This window comes from Sarcophilus harrisii, chromosome 1 (assembly GCF_902635505.1).
Source record: "Sarcophilus harrisii chromosome 1, mSarHar1.11, whole genome shotgun sequence".
Lineage (NCBI taxonomy): Eukaryota > Metazoa > Chordata > Mammalia > Dasyuromorphia > Dasyuridae > Sarcophilus > Sarcophilus harrisii.
The window spans coordinates 397880009-397903997 of NC_045426.1; the positions used below are offsets into that span (position 1 = coordinate 397880009).

A 23989-nucleotide genomic window follows, 5' to 3' on the forward strand; every position below is an offset into this window, starting at 1 on the left:
AAAAGGATCATTAGTTCTTAACAATGGTCTTGTTCTATCCATGAAAATCATGACCACTAATTCATATTTACTGAGAATTCACGTGCATAACATTATAGTAAACCCATTTTAGGTACTCTTTCATTATATATTCATAATCCACTTAATTTCTTTTCCCCTTTCCCCCTTAAAAGAAAACCATTTCTTAATCCATTCACAGAAATGGATCCATTTTTTAAAAATGTGAGTTTTTATTAAGGTACAGTTTTGTAAGTAAATTACAAAAGTATTAAATGTAAATGTACTTTATACCAGAAACAATCAAGAACTCTGCTTTAAACAAAGCCTTCACTTGGATGACTTAATACAAATGCACATTTGGCATAGGTTTAGGGCAGTTCTTTTTACTTCCTTTAAAAGTCTTAGAATCATATGCCCATACAGTATCTATCCCCTCTCCTGTAACATGATCTGGGTTCCAGTGTGGAAAAGGAAATCGGCAAGCAATAACTCTGGCATCATCTTCTAATTCTAGCTGAAGTTTCTTCTCCAACTGCAGCATCTGTAAAGAATAAAACAATCACTGATAAAGAAGCAAGCTAGGTTTTATATCTGTTTAGAAATTTCTTATACATTTTATAATTCTAGAAAATTGCTGCAATTTTCTTCTTTAGTCAGAAAATCATATTTTGTGAAAGAGATCACTTTAGGCCACACATACAAAGTATAAAATAATTCATTAAAATACATAAAACTAAGTACCATCAGTGACTATCCTGTCTTAAAATATCAATTATAAAATATGCCAATTTAACAAGATATATTTGATATATAACTTACTTATTTTTAATTTAATTTATTATATTTTACTATTGTTTACATTGTTATAATTTATAAATAAAATATATTTATTATTAAGTATTTTAGATAATTTATATATATACTGGGCTCCAATTTTATGACTACATTTACAATGCAAATAGCTTTAAATCATTTCCCTATCAATATTTACAAATGCAATTAACTACAAAATTGTTTTATTCAGGATATTCATTTATTGGGAAATATTTAAACTGTAAATATTAATGTAATAGACTGTTACTATACTATAAGAAATAATGAATATGAAAACTTCAGAAGGGAAGACATATTGAAGCAGAGTAAAATACCAGAAAAACAATATACATGATTCATGTAAATGGTAAAAATGAAAAAACACAAATTGAAAGATGTATAATTATAATGACCAAGATTTGAGTAGAATAAATAAGAAAATGCACTTCCCTCCCTTTTTCCTAGAGATACAAGCCTGTAGGCAGAAAATATTCCATATACCACAATGAACCATTTTTTCCTCTGGTTTGCTTTTCATTGTTTGTTACAGAAATGGTTCATTAAAAATGGGGAAAGAAGAATATATTCAAAATTGAAAATGACATTAAGTATAAAACATATCAATGAAAATTAAGAAGTCCTTACAATTCTTTCTAGACTAAAAGTAAGTCAATTCCATTCTCCTATCTTTGAAAGAGGGATAAGGCTCAGTCTTTGGAAGTATGCTCATCAAAAAAAAAAAAAAAAAAAAAAACCACCTTAATATACCTAGGAAATGAGAAGATGCAATTATCAAGGAAGAATGTTGTCAGAATTCTAGTCAGATATCAACTGATCATGTAACTTGTCATTATTAACATAAACAAGAGATGATTACCAGATGACAGTCATTAAATAATGAACTTTGTCAGCCATAAAAACTCACAAAAACTATCTAAGTGTAGGTGGTCTATGGTCTTCATCAATAGAAAAAATATAAATAGTGATGAAATTGTACATATTTTAAAATATTCAAATAATGCAAAAGATAGTATTTTCTCATTATTCTATAAAAGACATTGTTCTAAAAAATGTTTATTATAAAAGTTGACATAATTATTCCCTTGTATAAATAGTGCGCTCAATATTTATTTTTGTCCCTAAAATATTTATTTCTACGACAGTCATTACATTAAAAAGGATAACCTTATAACAGTATGTAAATATAAGCAAAGTCTACAATTCATCTCTAAAGATTTTTCTATAGAACTCGTTTTACCTACCTACAGTCCATTCTAAATAAGTTTGGTAAAGACTACATTAGTCATATCTATAATAAGTTCAAATATTATTATTCATTAAGATCAAGAATGAAGGAAACAAAGATGTTAAGCTAAATGATCGGAACTTATTTTAAAAAAAAAAGTAGTTAAAGAATATGTTTAAGATATTTTCTTAAATAATAAGTCTACCTGTAAAAAAGAGTGCTGATCCCACTTTTGAAATAAGTGAAATTCAAAGAATGATGCAGTATTACATGAATCATGTTTTACCAAAACATCAAGGATTTATATGGTAATTTTGTTCATAAAAAGGATAATTATAAAGTTACCCATATTATTATTCTTTAAATTTTTTCCACTTTTTTTATTTCAAAAAATGACTTTGTGTCTTGTTCTGAGTCAAGATAAACTTGAAAATGAAAGGAGTTATTTCAATCATAAGAAATTAGCTGACTAAATTACATATAAATATGCAACAAATCTAATTCTTGATATTATACACAAAGAGAAGCAATGATGTGGCACATCTGCTTAATGAAATTCAAAAGTATTCATACAATTACAGATTTGAAAATGAGACAAAGTCATCAAAATCCAATTAGATCTTTAAAATTTCAAATAATAAGTTGAATAGTTCAAAGAAATCTCAAGATTAATTGGCCTCACCAGGAAATTGTTAATAAGAATAAATATTGAATATTTAGATATAAGTTTTTATATCACAAATATTGATAAGTTGTATTTTCTTCAATCACTTCATGCCAGTGCTCATTTTTATGGAGTTTACATGTTAAACAGAAAAATCTATTACACTGCTTGGCTAAAATTTAGTCAACATTTTAACTGGTCATTCTTTTAAATAATAAAACTTAGTGACCTAAAAAAAAAGAAGAAAAAGTCATCTACTTACTGTAAGACACTGTGACTTTGGCTGCTAGTTTTTTTCCAAAAGTTAAATCTTTTATGAGATTATTTATTTTCCTGTTAATGCAATACACTCAGACATTGATTCCTAAGTTTGTTATGTTAGATACATTTATATTTAAATGTTAAGATGATCTCTTATACTGAGTACTGCCTAGAAATTAGTTACTGAAGGTAGAATAGTAGTCAGAGAGAACATACACCCTGGAATTTCCAGAAAAGTCTGTTTTGAAAAAAAAAAAATGATTTTTCATTAAATTTTGTATAAAGAAATATCCATAGACAAGCCATGTTTCTTGATTTAAGGTGCAAAAAACATAATCTCCAGACAAACAATAATAGAGATTTGGAAGCTCTGGGCAGGAGCTCTATTCTATACTAAATAGTTGTTTGATTTGGGGCAGGTTATTTAATCTGTTTCTTCATCTTGATTCTAAGATCCTTTACAACTCTCCATGAAAAACGATTTAGAAACAAGTATTAATCATCCATGTGTCAACAACCCACAAGAAAATGTTAATATCTGATTTTCCTTTGCCACCTAGGACCAAAGGTAGGTCAGCTTCCCTGGCAATCAAGAGTATATACAAAATTCTTAATATCAGAATTTTGGAATACTATAGTAAAGTCCCTTAAAAATCTTTTTATAATTAATGCTTTCCCCTCCAAAGTTACCTTATTTGCTTTCCATGTGCTTTTATATGCCAATATTTGGGCTAAGTAAATATTTATGCATTGTCTCTCTAGTTCCATACTTAAACCTACTGGATATTTTAGACTGCATAGCCTGAAGGCATCTCAAACACAACATATCCAAAATATAACTCCTGATCCTCCAACCCAAACTCACCTCTCTTCCCAAAGGATTCTCTTACAATGAGGGGCACCACTCTCTCTTCTCATACACATTCACAACCATTCATATGCCCAACTTCTCTCTCATAACCAAACATTCCCCAAATCTCTCAAATATATCGCAGCACCAACACCTGAGGTCAAACTCTCATCTCCTCTCCCTTCGATTATCTGCAGTAACCTTCTGACTAGACTTCCTGCCTCAACTATCTCTTATTCCACTTCATTCTCTAGTTTTCAAAATATTTTCCTAAAGTATTGGTCTGACTAAGCCATCGTCTCAATAAGTTCCAGTGACTTGCCATTTCTTTTAGGACAAAATATAAACCTTTCTATTTTATATTTAAAAGCTCTTCCAAGCTTGTCCCCTTCTTATCTTTCCATATCATATTGCCCTTCCCTCATGGTATCATGCAGCTAGACTGGCCTAATTGCGGTTTCTCCATAGTGTCCATTCCGTGTCTCCTCTAGGCCTTTCCAGAGATTGTCCCCCGTACCTAGAAGGCTCTCCTCCCTAACTTGGGAGAATCTCTGGCTTTCTTTAAGAACCACTTTAAGCCACCACCTTCTGCAGAAGGCCTTTCCCAGGGTCTCCTGCGAGTGCCTTTTTTTCTAAGGCACCTTCTGCCTACTCTATTTATTCTGTAGGTATCATCTATAGACAAGCTGTCTCCCCCATTAGAGTGTAAACTCCTTGAAGGCAGAGACTATTTTCTTTTTTGTTACTAGCACTTAGTCCAGTAACTAGCCCATGGAAAAAGCTTAATAAATGCTTGTTGATTGAGGCCAGAGACCATCTCACCTTACTTTTTATATGCCTACCCACCCCTACCATAGGGACTGGGTTAGTCTTTCCAGTACTGTCTGACTCTCTGTGACCCCATTTGGAGTTTTCTTGGCAAAGACACTGCAAGTGGTTTTCCATTTTCTTTTTGCATTCATTTTACAAATGAGGAAACTGAGGCAAAGAGGAGTGAGGGACTTGTCTGGGATCCCAAAGACAATCAGTGTCTGAGGCCAGATTTGAACTCAGGAAGATAAGTCTTTCTGACTCTATCTGGCACTGTGTCTATTGTGCCACATATAGTCTCCAAATGACACACACTAGATGTCTAATAAGTTCTTGGTTAATTAAAGAAAATAAGGCCCAGAATTTGCCCAAAGTTAGACAGTTAAATAGTGGCTGCCTACAACCCAAATCCCCAATTTTTCCTCCCCTGTACCACATTGCCTTCAGATAAACAAAATAAAATGATGAATATGAATGTGGTATTTCTCAGAAATATCATTTAAAATATTCCCCCAAATCGAAGAGAAACAATGTTTCATATTATTTAATGTTTGGGTGTTATTTGTATTGCTTTAACCAGCAGAGATTATCAAAAGTTAGCTGAATTTCTGTTCTTAAGTGTCATATAGTCCTTCAATTGAAGGACAAAATTTTCAATTAAAGATGCTTGTATGAATGAAGCCAACAATGATTGTCAGAACACCAAGCAAATCAAAGGTACTCTAATATCCTCTGAGTGACTAGCACCCCAAAACGCAACAGAGGTCTCATCAAAAACCTGTTTAACCATGCACTCAACGTGAAGTGAGGACTATAGCAAAGACCTCTACTGCCCTCTCCTGGAATATGGTTGATGATTGTAATAAATCTACCATTACAAATTTCACAATTCCAGATAACATATAACAATTCTTAGTTAATATAAACTTTAAATATAAATTTCAAAACCAACAAAAATATAAATGCATTTTTGGATATCTTAAAAATACTGTTAACAAAATTAAAATTGTTTATCTCACTAAAATAATCAGTCCTCTTTGGAAGGATCAAAAGTTACAATTAACAATAAATATGCTATGAAAATTCTATAGCAGAGAATTAATTCAGATTAAATACAATAACAATACCTGTTACTTTTTAGTTGTCCAATGTTAAAATTTAATGATGTCTAAGTTCTATTTTTACCCTACTACATATTATACATAAACTCAATTCCTTCAAATATAATCCTTTCAATAATATTAATTTAATATTTAAAACAAAACAAAAGAAATGCATTGGCTTATCACATAAATTAAGAATTAATCAGATAATAAAAATTACAAACATTTGAAAAAACATAAAACAGTCTAGTTGAACTACTAGCATACCAAAAAGTATTTTTTTTAATTATTTTTAAAAATACTACTTGAATAGTAGTGTCTCAAATAACTATACAATTTCACTAAAAATGAAAAAAAAAAATTTTTCTCTCAGGCTCTTTAATGAAAGTATTTCCATGAAATCTATTTCCAAAGGCTAGGATTTTTATGAGACTGAGTAGTAGTCAATGCTTATCTGCCCTAAAAATTATCTCACTAAAAAATCTGAAGAATAATCAATTTGAAATATTCATTCCATTAACTTTTTCAAGTTGAGTGGTACAAAAGTGCCAAATATGAACTATATTAAATAAATAGTATTTCATGAAGTAATACTCAAACTGGAAACTTTGAGGCTTAAATAACTGAAATTTTTATTCTGTAATAGGTGGTTAAGTATAACATCATTTTAAATTTTTGATACCTTGCAGCAAAATTTGCTATTTTATCAAACCAGTGATGGTTTGATGGATATTAAATGGATATTAAAAATCTGTGGTTGGTCATTTCATATATCAATAATTATAGTAAATACAGAAATTAACATCTTTTTAAAGTTGTCACACTGGAAAAAAAACAAAATAAGAGAATTAAACTTACCATCTGAGGCACTCCAAAAATAACTACATTTGTATACTGTGAAAAACTAACCTAAGAAAAAGAAGAAAAAAAAGTTTTATAGATTAATTTGAGAAATTTTAATATGTTAAATAAATGTTCATGGAAACAGGAGTAAATAACAGTTTACTCATATAGCAACTTTATAGTGGCAAAATGTTCTCACATATATTATTCCATTTGATCTTCACAACAACTCTGTATACAAGAAATGTAATCATATTGATAAGGTTTAGATTTAGGGAACCAAAATGAGATTAAGGTTTCTGGTGATCAGGGAGTTAAATGATAAGATCTAGTGGCAGGTTAGGGGTTCAGGGAACCAAATGGAGAGGTTTGGTTCCCCTTCAACCCCTTGGGATTCAGCGCAAGGGTAGGGAGTTTAGGGGACTCCCTTCTGGCGGCAAGACTTGAAAACCTACATTGATCAGAGGTTTATTATAGGAACTGGGGAGTAAGGTTAGAAATCCTGACAAGAGAGGCTCTGACAGAGAGGCATAAAGTCTGGTTAGGAAAATGGGTGAAGATAAAGAGAGGATAACACTGGAAAAGAATATTCCAGTGGACAGCCCTTGGCATTCCCAAGCATGGAGCTGGCATGTTTGGAACCTCTGCAAAGAGAGGATTTTAGTTTGGCTTTTTAATATTGATTGTCTAAGTGGAGGCTGGGACAGCGAGCAGATCAGAACCAGTGAGGGCTGCAGCCCAAGCAAATCAGAACGGGGCTGGGACAAGCCTGGATCTCCTATTAGAATTTAAAGGGATGCTTTTTTGACCAGGTTTTTAATTGAATCAAAGGCTCTGGCATCCTGGAACGACAACTTGTCTGGGGAAGATATGCCTCAGCCAGGAGGGGCTTGGAATCTGAAAGGAATCATAGATCAATAGGAAATACAGTTTCTTAAAGGGACTCCAACCCATTTCAATATAAGCAGATCAAGACTCAACAAGGGTGCCAAAAGTCACACAGCTAGTAAGGGGCAGAGAACTACATTTCCTGATTCCTACTGCAATGTCCTGTCCATATCGCCTAGTGATAATTTTGATAACCAAGAAGAAAGCCAATTTACAAAGGCAGTTTTCTTTAAAATTACAGAAAGAAAAGAGTATCAGATTCTCTCCTCAATCCTCTCCAATAGAATCAAAATGGCCACCATTCCCCTGTATATTTTCATGAATGCAGAGCCCCTATCTGAGGATGGCTTAAAGCTAGGTAGCACAAATATGTAGCCAACATTTTCTTTAGTACATCTTAAGGAGTTCTAACATTGCCAAATAACATTGAGAAGGAACAGAAACAGAATAGGAAGCTTGGTGTGGTGAAAGAAGTCATGAGTTTTAAGTCAAAAGATATGAATCTTGACTCTGACACATTACCAATAATGACTTTAAATAAATCACTTATTCTCTCTAGGCCTCACTTCCTCATCTTTAGAATGAAATGGAGGGAGAAAGGAGAGTCCTCATTTTCATACAAAAACAACTGATTAATTAGCTTTGCATGGCTATGTTTATTTGTTATAGTAAAGCTATATGGGGGAAGGGGAAGAGTCTGTGGAAACTAATACTCATTTTTAAAAGAAAATAACATAAATAAAGCCTTTATAATAAAGCAGGATTTGGACCAGTTAGCCTCCAATGTCCCTTCGAGTTCTAAATCTATGATTATCTAAAACAACTGCTTAGAAAAGCCATTAAATGAAAAGAACATATAGAAAAATAGCAGAAAAACTTTCTTCTGCATTCACTACTAGAAATAATGAAAATGGTGCTAGTGGTGGTGGTGGTAACCGACACTGTAATGCTGGAGAAACTGAGGCAAGATAGAGATTAGAGAGTATTTAATAATTTATTTAAAAGGAAGAGATTTACTAGGACCAAACGGATCCATGGTTTGGTCCCAGGGCTGAATGAGACTATCGTCTCCAAGAATACAGCAAACAATGTGAGTTCTCAATGACATATATACATGTGTCTCAGACTCAGGGGATAGGCTGAGGCAGAGGCGGAATCAGGGTGCTGAAAATGGGAATGAGACTCTGACTGGGGGGGTCGGAGGGGGTTGAGCGACCGAAGATGGGATGATATAATGGGGGGAAGAAGGCACCATGGAGATGGGGAGAAGCATCTGGATAAGACAGTATCTGATATTCTAATAGCTTGGGATGGGGAGAGGCATTCTGATATTCTAAACTATAAGATCTTTTATCCTCATCAAATATTCTGATTAAGAGGGAGGGGTGGTTTTACATGATTGAGCAGAACAATTATAAACTGAGGCAGAACAATTAGTGAAACCGAGGCAGAACAATTTAGGGAAACTGAGTCAGGACAATAAAAGAGAACTGTGGCATAATAACACCAATAATAATAAAGCTCTTCCCTTTCCAATCTAAACTACTGATTCATTTCCATGAGACTATCTAATAACCTTTTTATACCAGAAGCTCACTCCACCCCTGGACTACTTCATGCACTAGAAACCCTCTGTCCTTTGAGGATTTATTTTATGATAGGCTCCTCTAAGAAAGCTGGTCAACTCATTTCTCTAGGAGTTTTTATCATGCCTAAGTACCAAGTACCTTCTTTCCTCCCTCCACTCTCTCCCAGAAACTCTTTTTTGGCTTCTTTTTATGTACTATTTTCTCCCATTAGAATGTAAGGCCCTAGTAGACAAATTCTGTCTTTATGATTCTATCTGTATTCCCAATTCCCAACACAATGCCAGAAACTTTGTTTCTCTCATTTCTCATAAATAAGCATTCGCTAACTGACCAAATAATGGAAATAAAGTGGAATGAAAATTGTAGCAACTTCATTTTATTATTTCATCAAAGTGATTTATGCAAATAAGCTAATAAGAAAATTCAGGATCTAGTTTTTTTCTACATTACTGTACTCTTCTTGAAATTCTATTATCTCCTTTCTTACAATATTAGATTATTATATAACATTGAAATGATATTCAAATAGAAAAACAGAAAAATGGTTTAGCAGAGGAAGTTCAGGAAAATCTTTGCTAAGTTCTATTAAAAGATTAGTAGATAGGTATACATTAGAATTAAAATATAAGCAAAACTATACTGTTTTATTGAAACTCATCATTAATATAACCAAGTCAAGCTCCAGAAGTTATGACTTGAAAACTTTATTCAAGAAAAAAATTTTCTGTAACAGATACCTACTCAAGAAAATTCATTTATATTGTATGAAATTTGCCTCAGGTAAATAAGTTACTTTTTGAAATACATAATAATTTAATAATCATTTTTCAAAATAAAAAATAGGTTTTTTTTTTAAATAAAAAGTCAAATATTTACCAGAAATGTCTGAGAGTTAAAACCTTAGTTACAATCTTTAAGAATACTACTTGAGATTAGACTTTACTGCCACTGTGCAGTAGAGATTGATAGTTTTAACTGTAAATCAATACTTAGGATTCACATGATTTCTTACAAAGTAAAATTTTGATTCATACTTTAAGGAGACTTAATTTAACAACTAATGTGTAAATACTAGCTAAATTTCATTTGCTAAAAGATTCAGGAGGTAAAATGAACAATGATTATAATACTATTTTATTTTTGTCTTACCTTTTAAATGTTACTTTCCATAGGTTTTCCCCCTTGCCTTCACACCTATTATATTATATTTTACAAGTTTAAATTATTAAGTTAAATTATTATATCAATACATAGCTTCCATAAGCTCTATCTTCTTTCTATATACCTACCTTCCATAAATCTGAAATATAAAATTTTGCAACATCATGGACACCTTCTCTCCAAGCACGATACCTGGAATACCAAACTAGCCAAGGATTTAACTCATAACCAACAGCTCTGAATCCTTCTTTTGCAGCAGCAATGACCTACAGAAAACAAATGAGCACTTACTCAAACACAAGAAGAAAATCAACAAATTATTCTAAGCCTAAAAACCAAAGTATTTCCTAATCCAACTCATTGTAATGGTGATCATAAATCAATCAATTATTATTATGTGAGTATCTACTAAGTTTAAGACATTGCTAAAAGATATGTTTTCAAAGGTATGATGCTAAATGTAAATAAAAATATAACTAGATTCTTTAGGATCCTATTATCTTCCATAGATTATATGCATCTCATCTGCCATACAGGTGTTTTCCACAATATTTATAGTAGAACCCATTGATATGGCTAATAGGAAACAGCAGATAATTTGTCAAAATTCTGCAGAACATGGAAATAACTTCTAGAGTTTACTTTTCGATAACATGAATATCTTTGAATAATTAGATGTTGATATTACATCATTTTCATGACATGACAATAATATTCAAACTTTAAAATCAAGTAAAAAAAGTGTAGAAGAATGTTGAGGCAAGTGGTCACTTCTAGCAAGACAGAAGAGGGAGAGATTATATGGGAATTTTGTTCCCCAGTACTTTCCACTAGATACAAAAAAGTTCAAAATAAAAATGGGGAGATAATGAATTGAAAATAAGGAGGTTATCAAAAAGTCTCTATAAAATAGCCTCTCACAAAAAAAGAAAAGATTCAAAGAATTAAGAAAACAGAGGAAAAACACTTCCATTGCAACAAATAAATATTATGTATTAAAAGGATCAAAATATAGATTCCAAAAGGGAAAAATAACAAACAAAAGTCAGGATCACTAAGTAAATAGCAACAGTACTGAAAACAAATGTGGATCTTTACATAATAAAGAGAGTCATAAACAATGGGAGCAATAAGAGTGCCTAATAATAGTAAAAATAAACAAACTAAAAAAAGATGAACGTTATGTCAGTAAAGACAAATATGCCATTAGTTAGCAAAGATCAAGACAAAATAACAAAAATTAACAAAGTGGAGATCTTTGTGAGAAATTTAAATGAGAATATGGAACCAAAAATAACAAAAATGTTTTGCAAGATGACAAATTAGAGGCAGGATAAAATTAGAGACAGGTAAAACAAAATCAATGAGAAAAACTTTCTCAAAATTAGTTTCTACAAGTGGAATGTATTTGATGAAGTTAGTGGCAGTACAGAGAGTTGTGAAAATCCCCTTTCTGGTCAGCACAGGTCCTTCATGAAAGAATTCATGAACCCGAAAAGTTTTAGGTGGCAAAAAAGGAAGTTTATTGTTGGCACTGCAGAAGTCAGCTTTTGCTAGAAAGACTGACTTCCGAGTAACAAAGTCCTGGCAGAGAGAGAAACAGAGGTGTTAACTAAGAAGAGAATGTCTTCACGGCAGGCAGAGGTCCTTTTTTGCCATATGTTTTATCATGTAATTTTCAAATACTAACAGATAATTTGCTTTTCCATGTTTAACTAAATTTGCCCATCATTGTCAAGGCACAGAATGTTCTACCTATAAGAATTCTCCTATGGAGGAAGGCAAAGAAAGGGGGGTTAAATTAAGTTATAGGGTCTAAAACTTTTAAATTTTAATCATCTTAATGAAAATCTATTTATGGAATTCCGTTAAAAATATATACAGGAATATTTTGAACTGGTAACCTGATCATTTAACTTTCTCCCTATGGTAACATAGTTACTGTTCCCATTCTTTAGAAGTACACTGAATATAACAACCTTTTCTTGATTATTCATGTTCATCATTATCTCAATAATCACAATATCTAGTGCATCCTAATGTTCATAGTGATTGAAATAGGAACAAATAATTTGCTTCAAAATTATCTTTGGTGTTTTCTGTCTGCTTTGCATAGTTGTCTTCCCTTTTCTTCTATTAAAGCTATTACTCCTTCAATGTAGCCTGTTGCTTCAAATTTACACATGATGTCTGAATTATGGCCTGCAAATGGTACCAGTTTTAAACAAACTAAGCTAGTGATATCAAAGCCAAATAGAAACAATAGTAACTAAACCATAATGGAAATCTATGTAACTCACATACTGATTTAGAAAACTCCACATTAACATTATCTATGTTCTATTGTACTTTTGTTAAATAATTCCTAATAACATTTTAATCTGGAACTGTACTTTGCACTCTGTACTTATGCAAAGTGTTGCACAGACCATCTGTTTTAACACCTCTGTATAAGACAAAAAGCATAATTTAGTGATGGTCATTTGGCAGACAAGAGGCACATTTATTGACTTTTTCTGTTGTCAGCTGTTTTCCAGATGAGGGAAAATTATTGAAAGCCTAAGAAAAGATAAATGGCCCATTGTTGTTTGCTTCCTCCCGCTTTCCCCTCAAAACACCATGAAAATATTCTATAAAAATATGGATATATGTATTATAATGAATTGCTGATTCCTAAAATTGCATAATTTAACAATTGTCCCTAAATAGCCTTCTAAATATCAAATACTAATTTAGTCTTGTATTGTTTTTATATGATGATGACCTATAAAAACATTTTTCTAGAATAAATATTAATAATTTAAAGAAATAAGATACTTATTCAAACCACAGATTTAGCCAGGAATGCCAACATGGAGCATTCCAGTGCAGGGAGAAACTGTGTATTAGGGAAATAAGAGGTCTCAGCTTGTGCAGGACATAAGAATAGCTAACAAATGGTATTTCTGTTACTACTCAAATTGAGGTCAGAGATACAGAGCAAATCTAGGAAGTGTCCTGTGCCAGGGATAGCATTCTCCTAGGTGCAGCTTCAGACCTAGGGTCTGATCCCAACAAGAAGCAAGTTTAATAGCAAGCAATAGCTAAGCAGAAGCAGAGCAGGGCCTAAGTTACAACCTCCAATCAGGTTTAAAGCCTTCAGGGAAATAACCAGGGCAGACATTCTAAACTAAAAGGAAGGCTGGATTTGTCACTCTGAACCAACAGATCTTTCCAGATGGCTGCTAGAAACTAAATCCTAGAACTCTAGCCAGGGCAAGCTCATAGGTATATTAATCAAATCCAAATCCAGATTAGGAATTTGCGAAATTCAGCCTAGGATGACATCAATCAGTTTTTGCCCTGAATCAGACCATTTTGGAGTAATGAATGCTAGTAGGTCTCCATTCTGAGTTTGCCCTGAGATCCTGAAATAACAGCAAGAAAAAAGTAAAAGGAACAGCTCTAACATTTCTTGTAGAAGTGTATAGATCTGGCCTCTATAAAATGTGGAATTAGGAAGTAGGCTAGAATAATAAACAAACAAACAAAAAATAGAATATCACCATGAGAAATTATTATGGAGACAAGTAGTTATGGGGCAGCTCAGTAGATAGAGCACCAGCTCTGAAGTCAGGAAGACTAGAGTTCAAATCTGACCTCAGACACTTAACACTTTCTAGCTGTATGACCCTGGGCAAGTCACTTAACCCCAATTGCCTCAAAAAAAAAAAAAAGAGGGAGAGATGGGGAGAGAGAGAGAGAGACAGAAAGATACTTATGACACAAACACAAAAAAAGATAATCCCAAGACATATATAAGCAAAGCCTCAAGGCAAAACATTGCTTGGGTATAAATTCAACTAGAATTCCTGGAAGAGATGAAGAAAGAATTGGGGTGAGGGGAGGGTTTAGAGGAAGGGGAAGAGTTCATAAATGTTTTTACAAAGAAATAAAGGCATTACTTTAAAAATGGAAAAGATCATTTACAAAGAAATAAAGGTACTACTTTAAAAATGGAAAAGAAATGTAAGCCTTGGAAGACCCAGAAAAGAATTAACAGCTTGGCACAAGAGATACATAACTTTGCTCAAGCAACAAATTCCCCCAAATTAAAATGAACAAAATAAAAAATAATTTCTCCATGAGATAACAGAAATAAAATTTTAAAAAATCAAAAGACTGAAAAATAGAAGAAAAATGAAGGTATCTTATTGAAAAACAACTCACCTGGAAAATAGAACAAGGAAAGATAAATTAAGAATGCTTAGACTACCTGAAAGTCACGACCTCTCCCCAAAAAGAGCCTAGACATTATATTTCAAAAAATTAAATCAAATTTAAAAAAGAAAACTGCCCAATTCTCTTAAAGCAAACTGAAAATGTAAGAATCTAGTAGTCACCTCCTGAAAGAAATCCTAAAATTAAAGTTCCCAAGAACATTATAATCAAAATCCTGAGCTTCCAGATCAAAAATATCATAAGCAGTCAGAAACAAAGAATTCAAGTGCTGAGGAACTATAGTCAAGATCGCACACAAATTAGCAGCCACTATTAAAAAGGAACAGAGGACCTGGCTATCTAAGAAAGCTTACAACCAAGAATAATTTATGCAGCAAAACTAAACTACTACTGGAGAAAAAATTAGGAAATGGACCTTTAATCAAAGAGGAGACTTCCACATACCAATGAAAAGCCTAGAACTGCAGAAAAACTGAAGTATAAGCATAAGAATCAAAAGAAACACAAAAAGCTAAATATAAGGCCTTTTTAAAAAAAAAAAAAGATAAATTATTTTTATTCTAATGTGAGGAGATAATACAAGTGTCCCTTCTGAATCCATCAACATTAGAAGTTTATAAACAGAAGGCCTCACAGAGGTTTTGTTATATCTTGATAATCATAAAATAATGAAAAGGGAAAGGAAGAGTAATATTCCAGAGGAGAAAAAGGACAGAAAATTCTAATTCATATAACTGGAGTAAACAATTAGAAATCTATACAAATAAAGAGGGAGAAATGGGGAATGGGTAGCAGGCAGTACTTCAATCTCACTGTCCTATAAACAGGTGCAGATATGCATTTCACTTAACAGGGAAAGAGGATAGAAAGAAGAGAAGGAATAAGATGGAATAAGAAGGTGGGAAGATTAATGAAAGAATTAATCTTAAGTAAAACAAACTTGCTCAAAAATATTTATAACCACTCTTTTTCTAGAAGTAAAGAATTAGAAAATGAGGGACTGCCTCAGTTTGCAATGAGGAAATCCACTGGGGAATGGCTAAATAAGTTATGATACATACATGTGAAGAAATACTATTTTGCTAACTGAAATGTGGAAGGGAATGGTTTCAAAGAATCTTGAGAAGCCTTATATGAAACGATGCAGAGTAAAATCAGAAAAAGCAAAATAAAAATTTATATAGTAACAACAATATTATAAAGAAAAAATCACTTTAAAAGACACTAAAATTGATTAGTACAGTGATCAACCACTATCCTAAAGGGCTCGTAAAACATGCTACCTACCTCCTAATAAAAGAAATGTTGAATTCAGAGCAGAGACATATTTTGAACATGGTCAATGCAGCAATTTGTTTTGTTTGACAATACATGTTTTTAACAGGGATTTTGTTTTTCTTTCTAATTTGGTGGAAGGATACTACATGCAAGGTAAAGAAGGCAGGCTGTTGTTAATTTTAAAAACAAATAATTTAAAGAAAAAAATGCACTAGGGATATTGACAGTAATGGAACCACAAATCACAGTAATGTCAAAGTATAACTTACAATACGACCATCACCACTACCAATATCTACTAGGGATCCTCTTCTACATCGTAACATCTTCAGAACATTTTCAATCTGATTTGAAGTTGCAGGTACAAAAGGCAAACAAATTTTCCGAAGGGCTGGAGTTAAAAAAGGAGTAGCAACTGCATACACAGCTACTAGTGTCCCACCAACTATCCCAGGGAATAATAACTTCCAACTTCTTTTTTTCAAATTGCCAGTATCAACATTTGGAGGCAAATCTTGTTCTGCCGGTCTTCCTTCCTGAGGTAATTCTGAGATTATGAATGTACCTAGAGAGAAACACATCCCCACACCCCCCAAAAAAGGGTTACCAAATTTGTAATGAAAAGTTATTTTTTTCTACTCAATATTTATCATTACCATTCTATCTGAAACTCAAGTTTCCCTCCCTTGGAGTCCTGGACTCTAATTCTATGAGTTTTAATCATATGTTGCATTCTCAATGTATCCTTGGTTCCCACTCTTTCCTCCATTTTCCACTTCTAGTATCCTTGTATAGGTTGTCTTTTCTTTATTACAATGTAGGCTCCTTGAGGTCAAAAACTATTTTGTGATCTTGTAGTTTTATCCCAAATGCTTAATATAATGCCTGATATATGGTAAACACTTAAAAATTCTTTCTCCTTTATTTGATGGTTTTAAAAGAAAGCACAATTCAGCTTTGTAATCTAATTTCAAATGTAGGATTTCAAACAAAGATCATATATTTCACTAAGAAAATATTAAACTCTCTTGGAAAAAAAAATCAATACTAATTGAATACAAGTATCTGCTTCTTCTAGCATAAGGTTGTTTTGTTGTCACCAAAGGTGTCTTTAACTGACAGCTTATTCACATCTTGATGGTAACTTATTATTTCAATATCCACAAACACAAATACAAGTTTAGAACATTAATGTCATGCATTTATAGCTCAAAACAAAATCCTCAGATATGAATAATCAACAAAGTATTCTTATAAATTTAATAATATCTCAGTTTCAAGGGAAGTGTAAGGGAAGGAGTCATCAAAATAAGAGTTCATTTGATCATGGTTGCACAAGGAGAACAAAATAATAATAAAGGACAAACAAATCAAGGCCTTAAAAGCATTTACTAACTACAACCCACAAAAAGTCACAAATCATTATGTGAAATTTTATAGCTAGTCCAGGAAGAAACAAATCATTATTTGTAAGGTAAATGTTCTCAATGCTGACCTGAATGCACATCATCAAGCATGATATATTCATTATATCCAAGGAAATAAAAGAGTAGTTTGACTCCTAATTAGTACAGCAACATCTTTTCAAAGTAATTTACATGGATGGCTTGCATTCCATTTCAATCCAATTCATCATATATTTGTAAAGCACTTAATACATAAAATACATTGTGCTAGGGATACAAAGGCAAAAAGAAATTCCAAGACCTCAAAGTTTTTATCAGTAAATCAATATAGGGAAAGAAATACTCTAGGAAAAACAGAGGAAAAAGAATGTAGAGTACCAAAATATCTGGCAATCAGGGACAACTTTATGGAAGAAAGAGTACAAAGTTGAATCTTAAAGAAAGCTAAGAATTCTGACAGATAATGGGAAGAATATATACTCTAGGTATGAGAGACAACTTGTATAGATATATAGAAGATCTAAATAAAGAAAGTAGCTGATAGACAAGCGTGATTGAAAGGCAAAGTTTATTGGTTGGTTGCAGCAAAATTTTAGTTTTTAAATGACAAGTTAAAGAATATCCTACAAGTTACAGGGAACTACTGAAGTTTTTTGAAGAGGGAAAGGCATAATCAGACCTTTATCGTAAGAGGGTTATTTTGACAGCTATGGAAAGGATAGAGAAAAAGGAGAACTAATTAAGAAGTACCTGGAAAAGGTAAAGAGAACTTAAGTGGTAGTTGTGCGAGTAAAAAGGAGGACAGATAAAAGGTATGAAGGTAGAAATGGCAAACCTTTATTACTAATGGGGTATGAGAGAGGTAAAGAGAAAAATAAATTAACTGAGAGGTTACAAACCTAGGTAGTTGGGTAGATGATATTATCCACCCAAAGTTATCTTGTATTTGCTTTGTAGCTTCTATTTATGGATAAACTTACACGTGAGAAAGCTTGTTAGAATTTAAGCTAATTAAAGGAACTTATTTGATTAATCTTAGTCCCAGAGACAAGATAATAAAATAACAAATGCCTCCCCCTTCTCTCAGCAGAAAGGTAGATGATTTTGGAATGCAAGTGACTTGCCCTTTTAGACAGTCACTGTATCAGTTGATTTTACTTCAGTATTTTGATTCAAGAAAAGATTCAAAGCTGGATGAAGAGCTGTATCAAGAGATTATTGTCACAACAAGAAAAAACACCAATAAAACTTTTAAAAATAGAAATAAGAAAATTTGGACAGGTTTAGAACAAAATTTGATGGGTCTAGATATGTAATATAGTTCTACAATGGAAAAGGACCTCAGATGTCATTTTATGAGACAAGAAAGCTTAGCTTTAGCAAAAAGAGCCAACTAATAAGAGCTGTGAACCAATCTAATTCTTACAGAAAATAGTGCAAAAGGAGGAAGAAGAGAGGAGGGACGAAGCAAGACAGAGAGGAGGGAAGAGGGGGGAGGATAGGGAGAAGGGAAAAAGAGGGAGAAAGGGAGGTAAGAAGAGAGGAAGGGGGAGAGAGAGAGAAAGAGGGGGTAGGAGAAAGGGAAAGGAAGGGAGAGACAGGAGGGAAGGAGGGAACAAGACAGAGAGGAGGAGCGGGGTGAGAGAGAAAGGGAGAGAGCAAATGAAGGGAGGAAGAGGGTAGAAGAGGGAGAGAGGAAGAGAGAAGGGGGAGGTAAGGAGAGGGGGAAGAAAAGAAGAGAGAACAGGAGGGAGGGAGAGGAGAGAAGGAGGGAACAAGACAGTGAAGGGGAAGGAAGAAGGGGAAGAAAAGAGGGAAAGAGAGAGAAGGAGAGGGGGAGAAGAGGGAGAGGGAGTGAATGTGAAAGTGTGTGTGTGTGTGTGTGTGTGTGTGTACTGTTTTAGAGTATAGAAAATGAAGAATTAATGCCAAAAACACCTTATTTTCTCAGTGGGTCTTAGGGACATAAACAGACAACAGGTTTGAAACATCCACTATAGAAAATAAAAGAAGGGCAGCTAGGTAGTGCAGAGGATAGAGCACCAGTCCTGACAGAAGTCAGGAGGACTTGAGTTCAAATTTGTCCTCAGACACTTAACACGCCTAGTTGTGTGACCTTGGGCAAGTCACTTAACCCCTAATTGCTTGGGGGGTGGGGGGGAGAGGCTGGGGGAAAGCAAACCAAAATCTCAGAGGAATAAAAAGTGAAGTCTAAAATGAGATTAAATGTAAATTAATGGTAGTTTGGATAACAGGATTACATACAATTGGCAATTCAGGAATTGATGAAAAAAAGGCAGAAGTAGGGTTAAAGATTGGATATATATGGAAGGCAGGGAATAAGGGAGGATGAAGATTATTAGCACAACACATTTTGTTCATTTTCTTTAAAAAGGAAAGAGATGGAACCTTCAAACTAAAAATGGTTGAAATTTATTTCAACAAGTAAGGGCATTCTAGAGGTTGGGAATAGCATAAGGAACAGACTTGGAATAAGTTGTGTTTTGATAGAAGATTGTCCTGCATAATCAGTGTTAATGAGTAAAAATTATATTGAATAGCAGGGTGGGATCAGACAATAAAGAATCTTGAGGTTTAATTTCTTTGGTATTGATTCCGTAAACCCCAGCTTCTTAAACTGGGTCTCTTTAAGGAATGTGGGGGGTTATGAAATTATGCTTATCATTAAATGTTTAATCTGTACATCTATCTTATAAACCTATATATTCAGGGTCATATAAAAATTTCTCAAGCAAAAAGGAGTTGTGAATGGGAAAATTTTAAGAATCCCAGATGTGAAATATATATACATTAATAAAATCATAAATTCACTTTAAAAAATAGCATCCCAAACTTACATATTTTAATAGATCTCTGTTGCCATCTCTGTTTTTCTCTGTTGTCACTACATGTGGTACCCAATTTCCTTACACATCCACCTCTTCATTGTATTACAGATAGCTGACATCAATGTTCAACAGTGGTATATATGATCAACTAACAATATTTTGACTAACAAAGCCTGATAATGATCCAACTATCAGATAAATAAGTAAAGCACTAGGCAGGAAAAATGTCCAAGTACAATCCAACGATTTAATAATTATTGTCAAATACCAGCAATCTGGAAAAAAAAAAAAAAAACCTGACACTTTTGTCATACATAGACAACACTTATTTTAAATTCTTTCACATAAATTTGGACATTGAGGTGAACAATCACTGATAATAAGGACTGAAAGGCAGCTAAATGGTATAGTGAATAGAGCACTAGCCATGAAGTCAGGGGACCTGAGTTCAAATTCAATCTAGAACACTTAACACTTACTAGCTTTGTGACCCTGGGCACAACTGCCCACACAAAAGAAAAAGGAAAAGAAAAAAGAAAGGAAAAGAAAATTAACTTAATAAAAAAATTAACTTGATAAAGGATCAATTAACTTCTTAAATTTATGTCCCATCTCCTAAGATTCATTTCAGTTTATTTACTATCTACTATATCATTGGCATTTAGAAAAGATTCAAACAGTAGTTGAGCTGCCCTGCTTTCTACAACCCTGGAAATAATAATAATAGAATGAATTGAAAGGAAGAGAAGCATGAATTAGAAAGATCAATTAAGAGGTAATGTAATACCAAATCAGAGGTATCCTCAAAATTCTCCTCAAAATTTCACATAGTACTTTATTCCATATCTAATGAACACATGATAAAAATTTTCTATTAAAATTATTTGTCTTTTTGTCACATTCTTCTGAAGTAGATCAGGAGACTGAGACAACATAGCTTTATATCATTGAGAAAAATGGTTTACAACAATAAAAAATCAAAGGCTTCTAAATCATGGAGGGAAAAAATTGTTAAATATATCAATCCATCAAATTAAATGTTTTCATATATGTGAGGATAATGTTTACCGTTGATCTTTCCAGATACAAAATGCTAGCCAAATGATTTATGTTCCTCTTCTCTCCCCATCCTTATTAGTTCATATATAGCGTCATCTTAATAGACAAGTCTCTCATGCATTTATATATCATAGTTATTTCTATATGGTATACCAAAAGTCTTAGAGCTTAAAAAAAAACTTTTAAAAGCTTAATTTGAAGTTTTAAAATCTTAATGGTTTCTTAAAATTGCACTAAGACTTTTAGAATACAGATATTACATAACCTGTGCCATAAGAAAGAAAATTGATGAATCATGAAAAGACTTGTGAACTCATCTCTGTCTCCTAGTTTCCCTAGCTTCCTTCAAGTTCCAATTAAAGATTTACCTTCTAAAGAAAACCTTTCCCAATCTCTTTTAATTCTAGTGCCCTCCATCTGTTGATTCTTTCCTCTAGTCCACCTATAACTTGCTTGTTCATCATTATTTTCAAGTTATCACCCTCATTAGACTATGATAGGGTAGGTGTTATTCTTAGCCTTTCCTCATTATTTCCAAAGCTTAGCATAGTGCCCGACAAAGAGTGGGGGTTAATATTTACTAAATAATGTAGTTCTAAAATAGAGGCATGAAAAAAAACACACAACTACAAATAGAGAATAATAAAACAATTGGTTCTAAATACTGTGAAATTATAATGAGCAAGCTTGAGGCCCTAAAAAAGAGAAATGAGAAGGTACTTCCCCAACACTGCACATAACACTATACTTTTTCAACAAATTGGTTTGTTCTGAACTGCTTTTCCTCATTTTTTATTAGAAACGGCTCTCCAAGAGTAGGAAAAATGAATTCACTGGAAAATATATGCTATGTAAAAACAAAAGAGAGCAATGAAACTTTAATTTTTTTTTTTTTTTTATTGAATTATTAGTAGAAAGATGGGAATTGAAGGCCTGTGGAGCCATATCAGTAATGTTGCAAATTTTAAGACTCACAAAAGGGATCAAATGTGTCCTGGACTTCAAGACATCTTGGTGAACAGAAGCTCCTAGGGTGATTCTAATGACTAAATTTTTAGGGATATGACTTACCTGCTCTGATCCTGGAAAAGCTGTGTTTATTGAAATACATAAAAGCTTCCAAGAGTACTTCATTTCACTTCAACAGACATTGTTATAATTTTTATCTCATGTCCCAGCTTCTGAAGTAGAGGGCTTTCTTGCTTGAGCACAAACCCTCAATCACTATAATGCAGCTTTTACAAAGTGCCTGACACAGGGGAGGCTCTTAGGCTCCCCATGAGATGGCAAATTATAGAATACAGTTTCTTAATCTTTTTTGTCATGTCATCAAATAATGATGAACAAGCAAGTTATAAGTGGACTATAGGAAAAAGTCGACAGATGGAGGGCACTAGAATTGAAAGAGATTGGGAAATCTTAATTTTGTCATTAATCTTTGATGTCTTTGGTTAACTGGTGATAAATCAGTCCACCAATCCCTTCACAAGTTCACTAAAAAAAAAATTACAAAAGAAACCAACCATATTGAAAATAATAAAAAACATTTTTTTAAATAAAGGACTGCTGTTGCTCCAAGGAGAACACTGACCACATAGTTTCTAAACCCCAAATATTCTCCTTCCAGTCCAAAGCTCCTTTCAAATGTTTGCTAAAACAAAAAAAACCCAAAATGTCAAACTAAAAATCATACTTGATTTCTATTTCATTACTGATTTGTGGATTCACTGAAAATATAAATTTGATGCAATATGCCACTAATGAGACTATTAAGCCATCTCGAAGTAACAAACATGACTCACTGACCCTAAAACAGGTTTGTCAACAGCACTGGCTATCTCTCCTCCCAGCAGACAATGGCCCCAAGACTGTCTCCAACTAGGATTTATTTTCATGTCATTTCACCAATTTCATCATCAGGCCAATCACTACGGGTTTTAATTCTATCGATTAACAAGCATTTATTAATTGCTTACAACAAAGGAAAACAAGTCTCAGTAAGTAATGCACCTCAAACGGTGCGGGGCCTTCCTCTAAGTGCCTCCAGGCCATCCCTGTCCACAGGGAGCCCACAATCTAACGGGGGAGACGACATACAAATACAAATAATCTCTGCGTGTTTATAGAAATAGAGAACGCGCTGTAATTAAAAGGGCTCACGCAGTGTTTCATGCGTAATAAAACACGTAATATTTTTTTGAAAAAATGGAGGTCTTTGCCCTCAAAAACTCATCCTTAACGAAGGCAACTTCTAATTAATTAATTAGAGCTAATTAATAATAAGCAAGGGATGCCCCTAAGATTGGGGCGGTGAGAACACGGGTGGGGGTTTCAGCGGACAGCGGCTGAGACTCGCAGCAGGTGACTGGCGGTCAGGAGTCGCACAAGGCGCGCACAGGCGCAAAGGATGCCGGGAGTTTACAGTTAATGGGCAATGGCTCGCTTGCCGAGCTCCACGGCTCGAGCCCAACCCGCTTCGGGGACGTTAACGGCCGAACGCGCTCCCAACTGCCAGGGCCTGCCACGCGCGGCCTACAGGGGAGCGGAATCGAGGCTCCCTACTGCCAGCCCCACGCACAAGGAGGCGCTACCACACTCGCAACTAAAGCTAAGGGGCTGAGCTGGGACCTAGGAGAGAGGAATCCCGCCCTCCCAAGTTCTCTCCCGTCGGCGGGGAGAACGGAACACGCCGCGATACCCCCCCCCCGCCCCCCCCCCCAGTCTTACTGGCCGCCTCACCTCCTCCTTCCCCCATCGCGAGAACTCCGGCCGCCCCTAGAGGGGGCCGCGACCATCTCCACGGTATAGACCGGGGAGGAAAAAGAGAAGACTCAGAGAGAGCATTTTTTTATTCCGCCTCGGTATCCAAAACCTTTGGGACGCTTTTAGGTTTAGAGAGAAACAAAATACTTTCCCTCTTAAGAAAAAAAAAATCTGCGTGCAGGGGA

General features: G+C 33.8%; 1 protein-coding gene across 2 annotated transcripts; it reads right to left on the minus strand.

Annotated features, from left to right (window-relative positions):
- Positions 1 to 214: 214 nt before the first annotated feature.
- On the minus strand, positions 215 to 23923 carry ATPSCKMT (ATP synthase c subunit lysine N-methyltransferase). Of its 2 annotated transcripts, none has more exons than XM_003763130.4 (5): positions 23781 to 23923; positions 15997 to 16292; positions 10357 to 10494; positions 6606 to 6656; positions 215 to 541 (listed from the first exon to the last, which is right to left on the minus strand). In XM_003763130.4, the coding sequence occupies exons 1-5, from the start codon at positions 23794 to 23796 to the stop codon at positions 341 to 343; spliced, it is 702 nt and encodes a 233-aa protein (XP_003763178.1). In that variant the 5' UTR covers positions 23797 to 23923; the 3' UTR covers positions 215 to 340. The 2 variants fall into 2 exon arrangements, with proteins under 2 accessions (XP_003763178.1, XP_031801986.1); XM_031946126.1 differs by lacking the exon at positions 23781 to 23923 and adding an exon at positions 22113 to 23559.
- Positions 23924 to 23989: the final 66 nt, after the last annotated feature.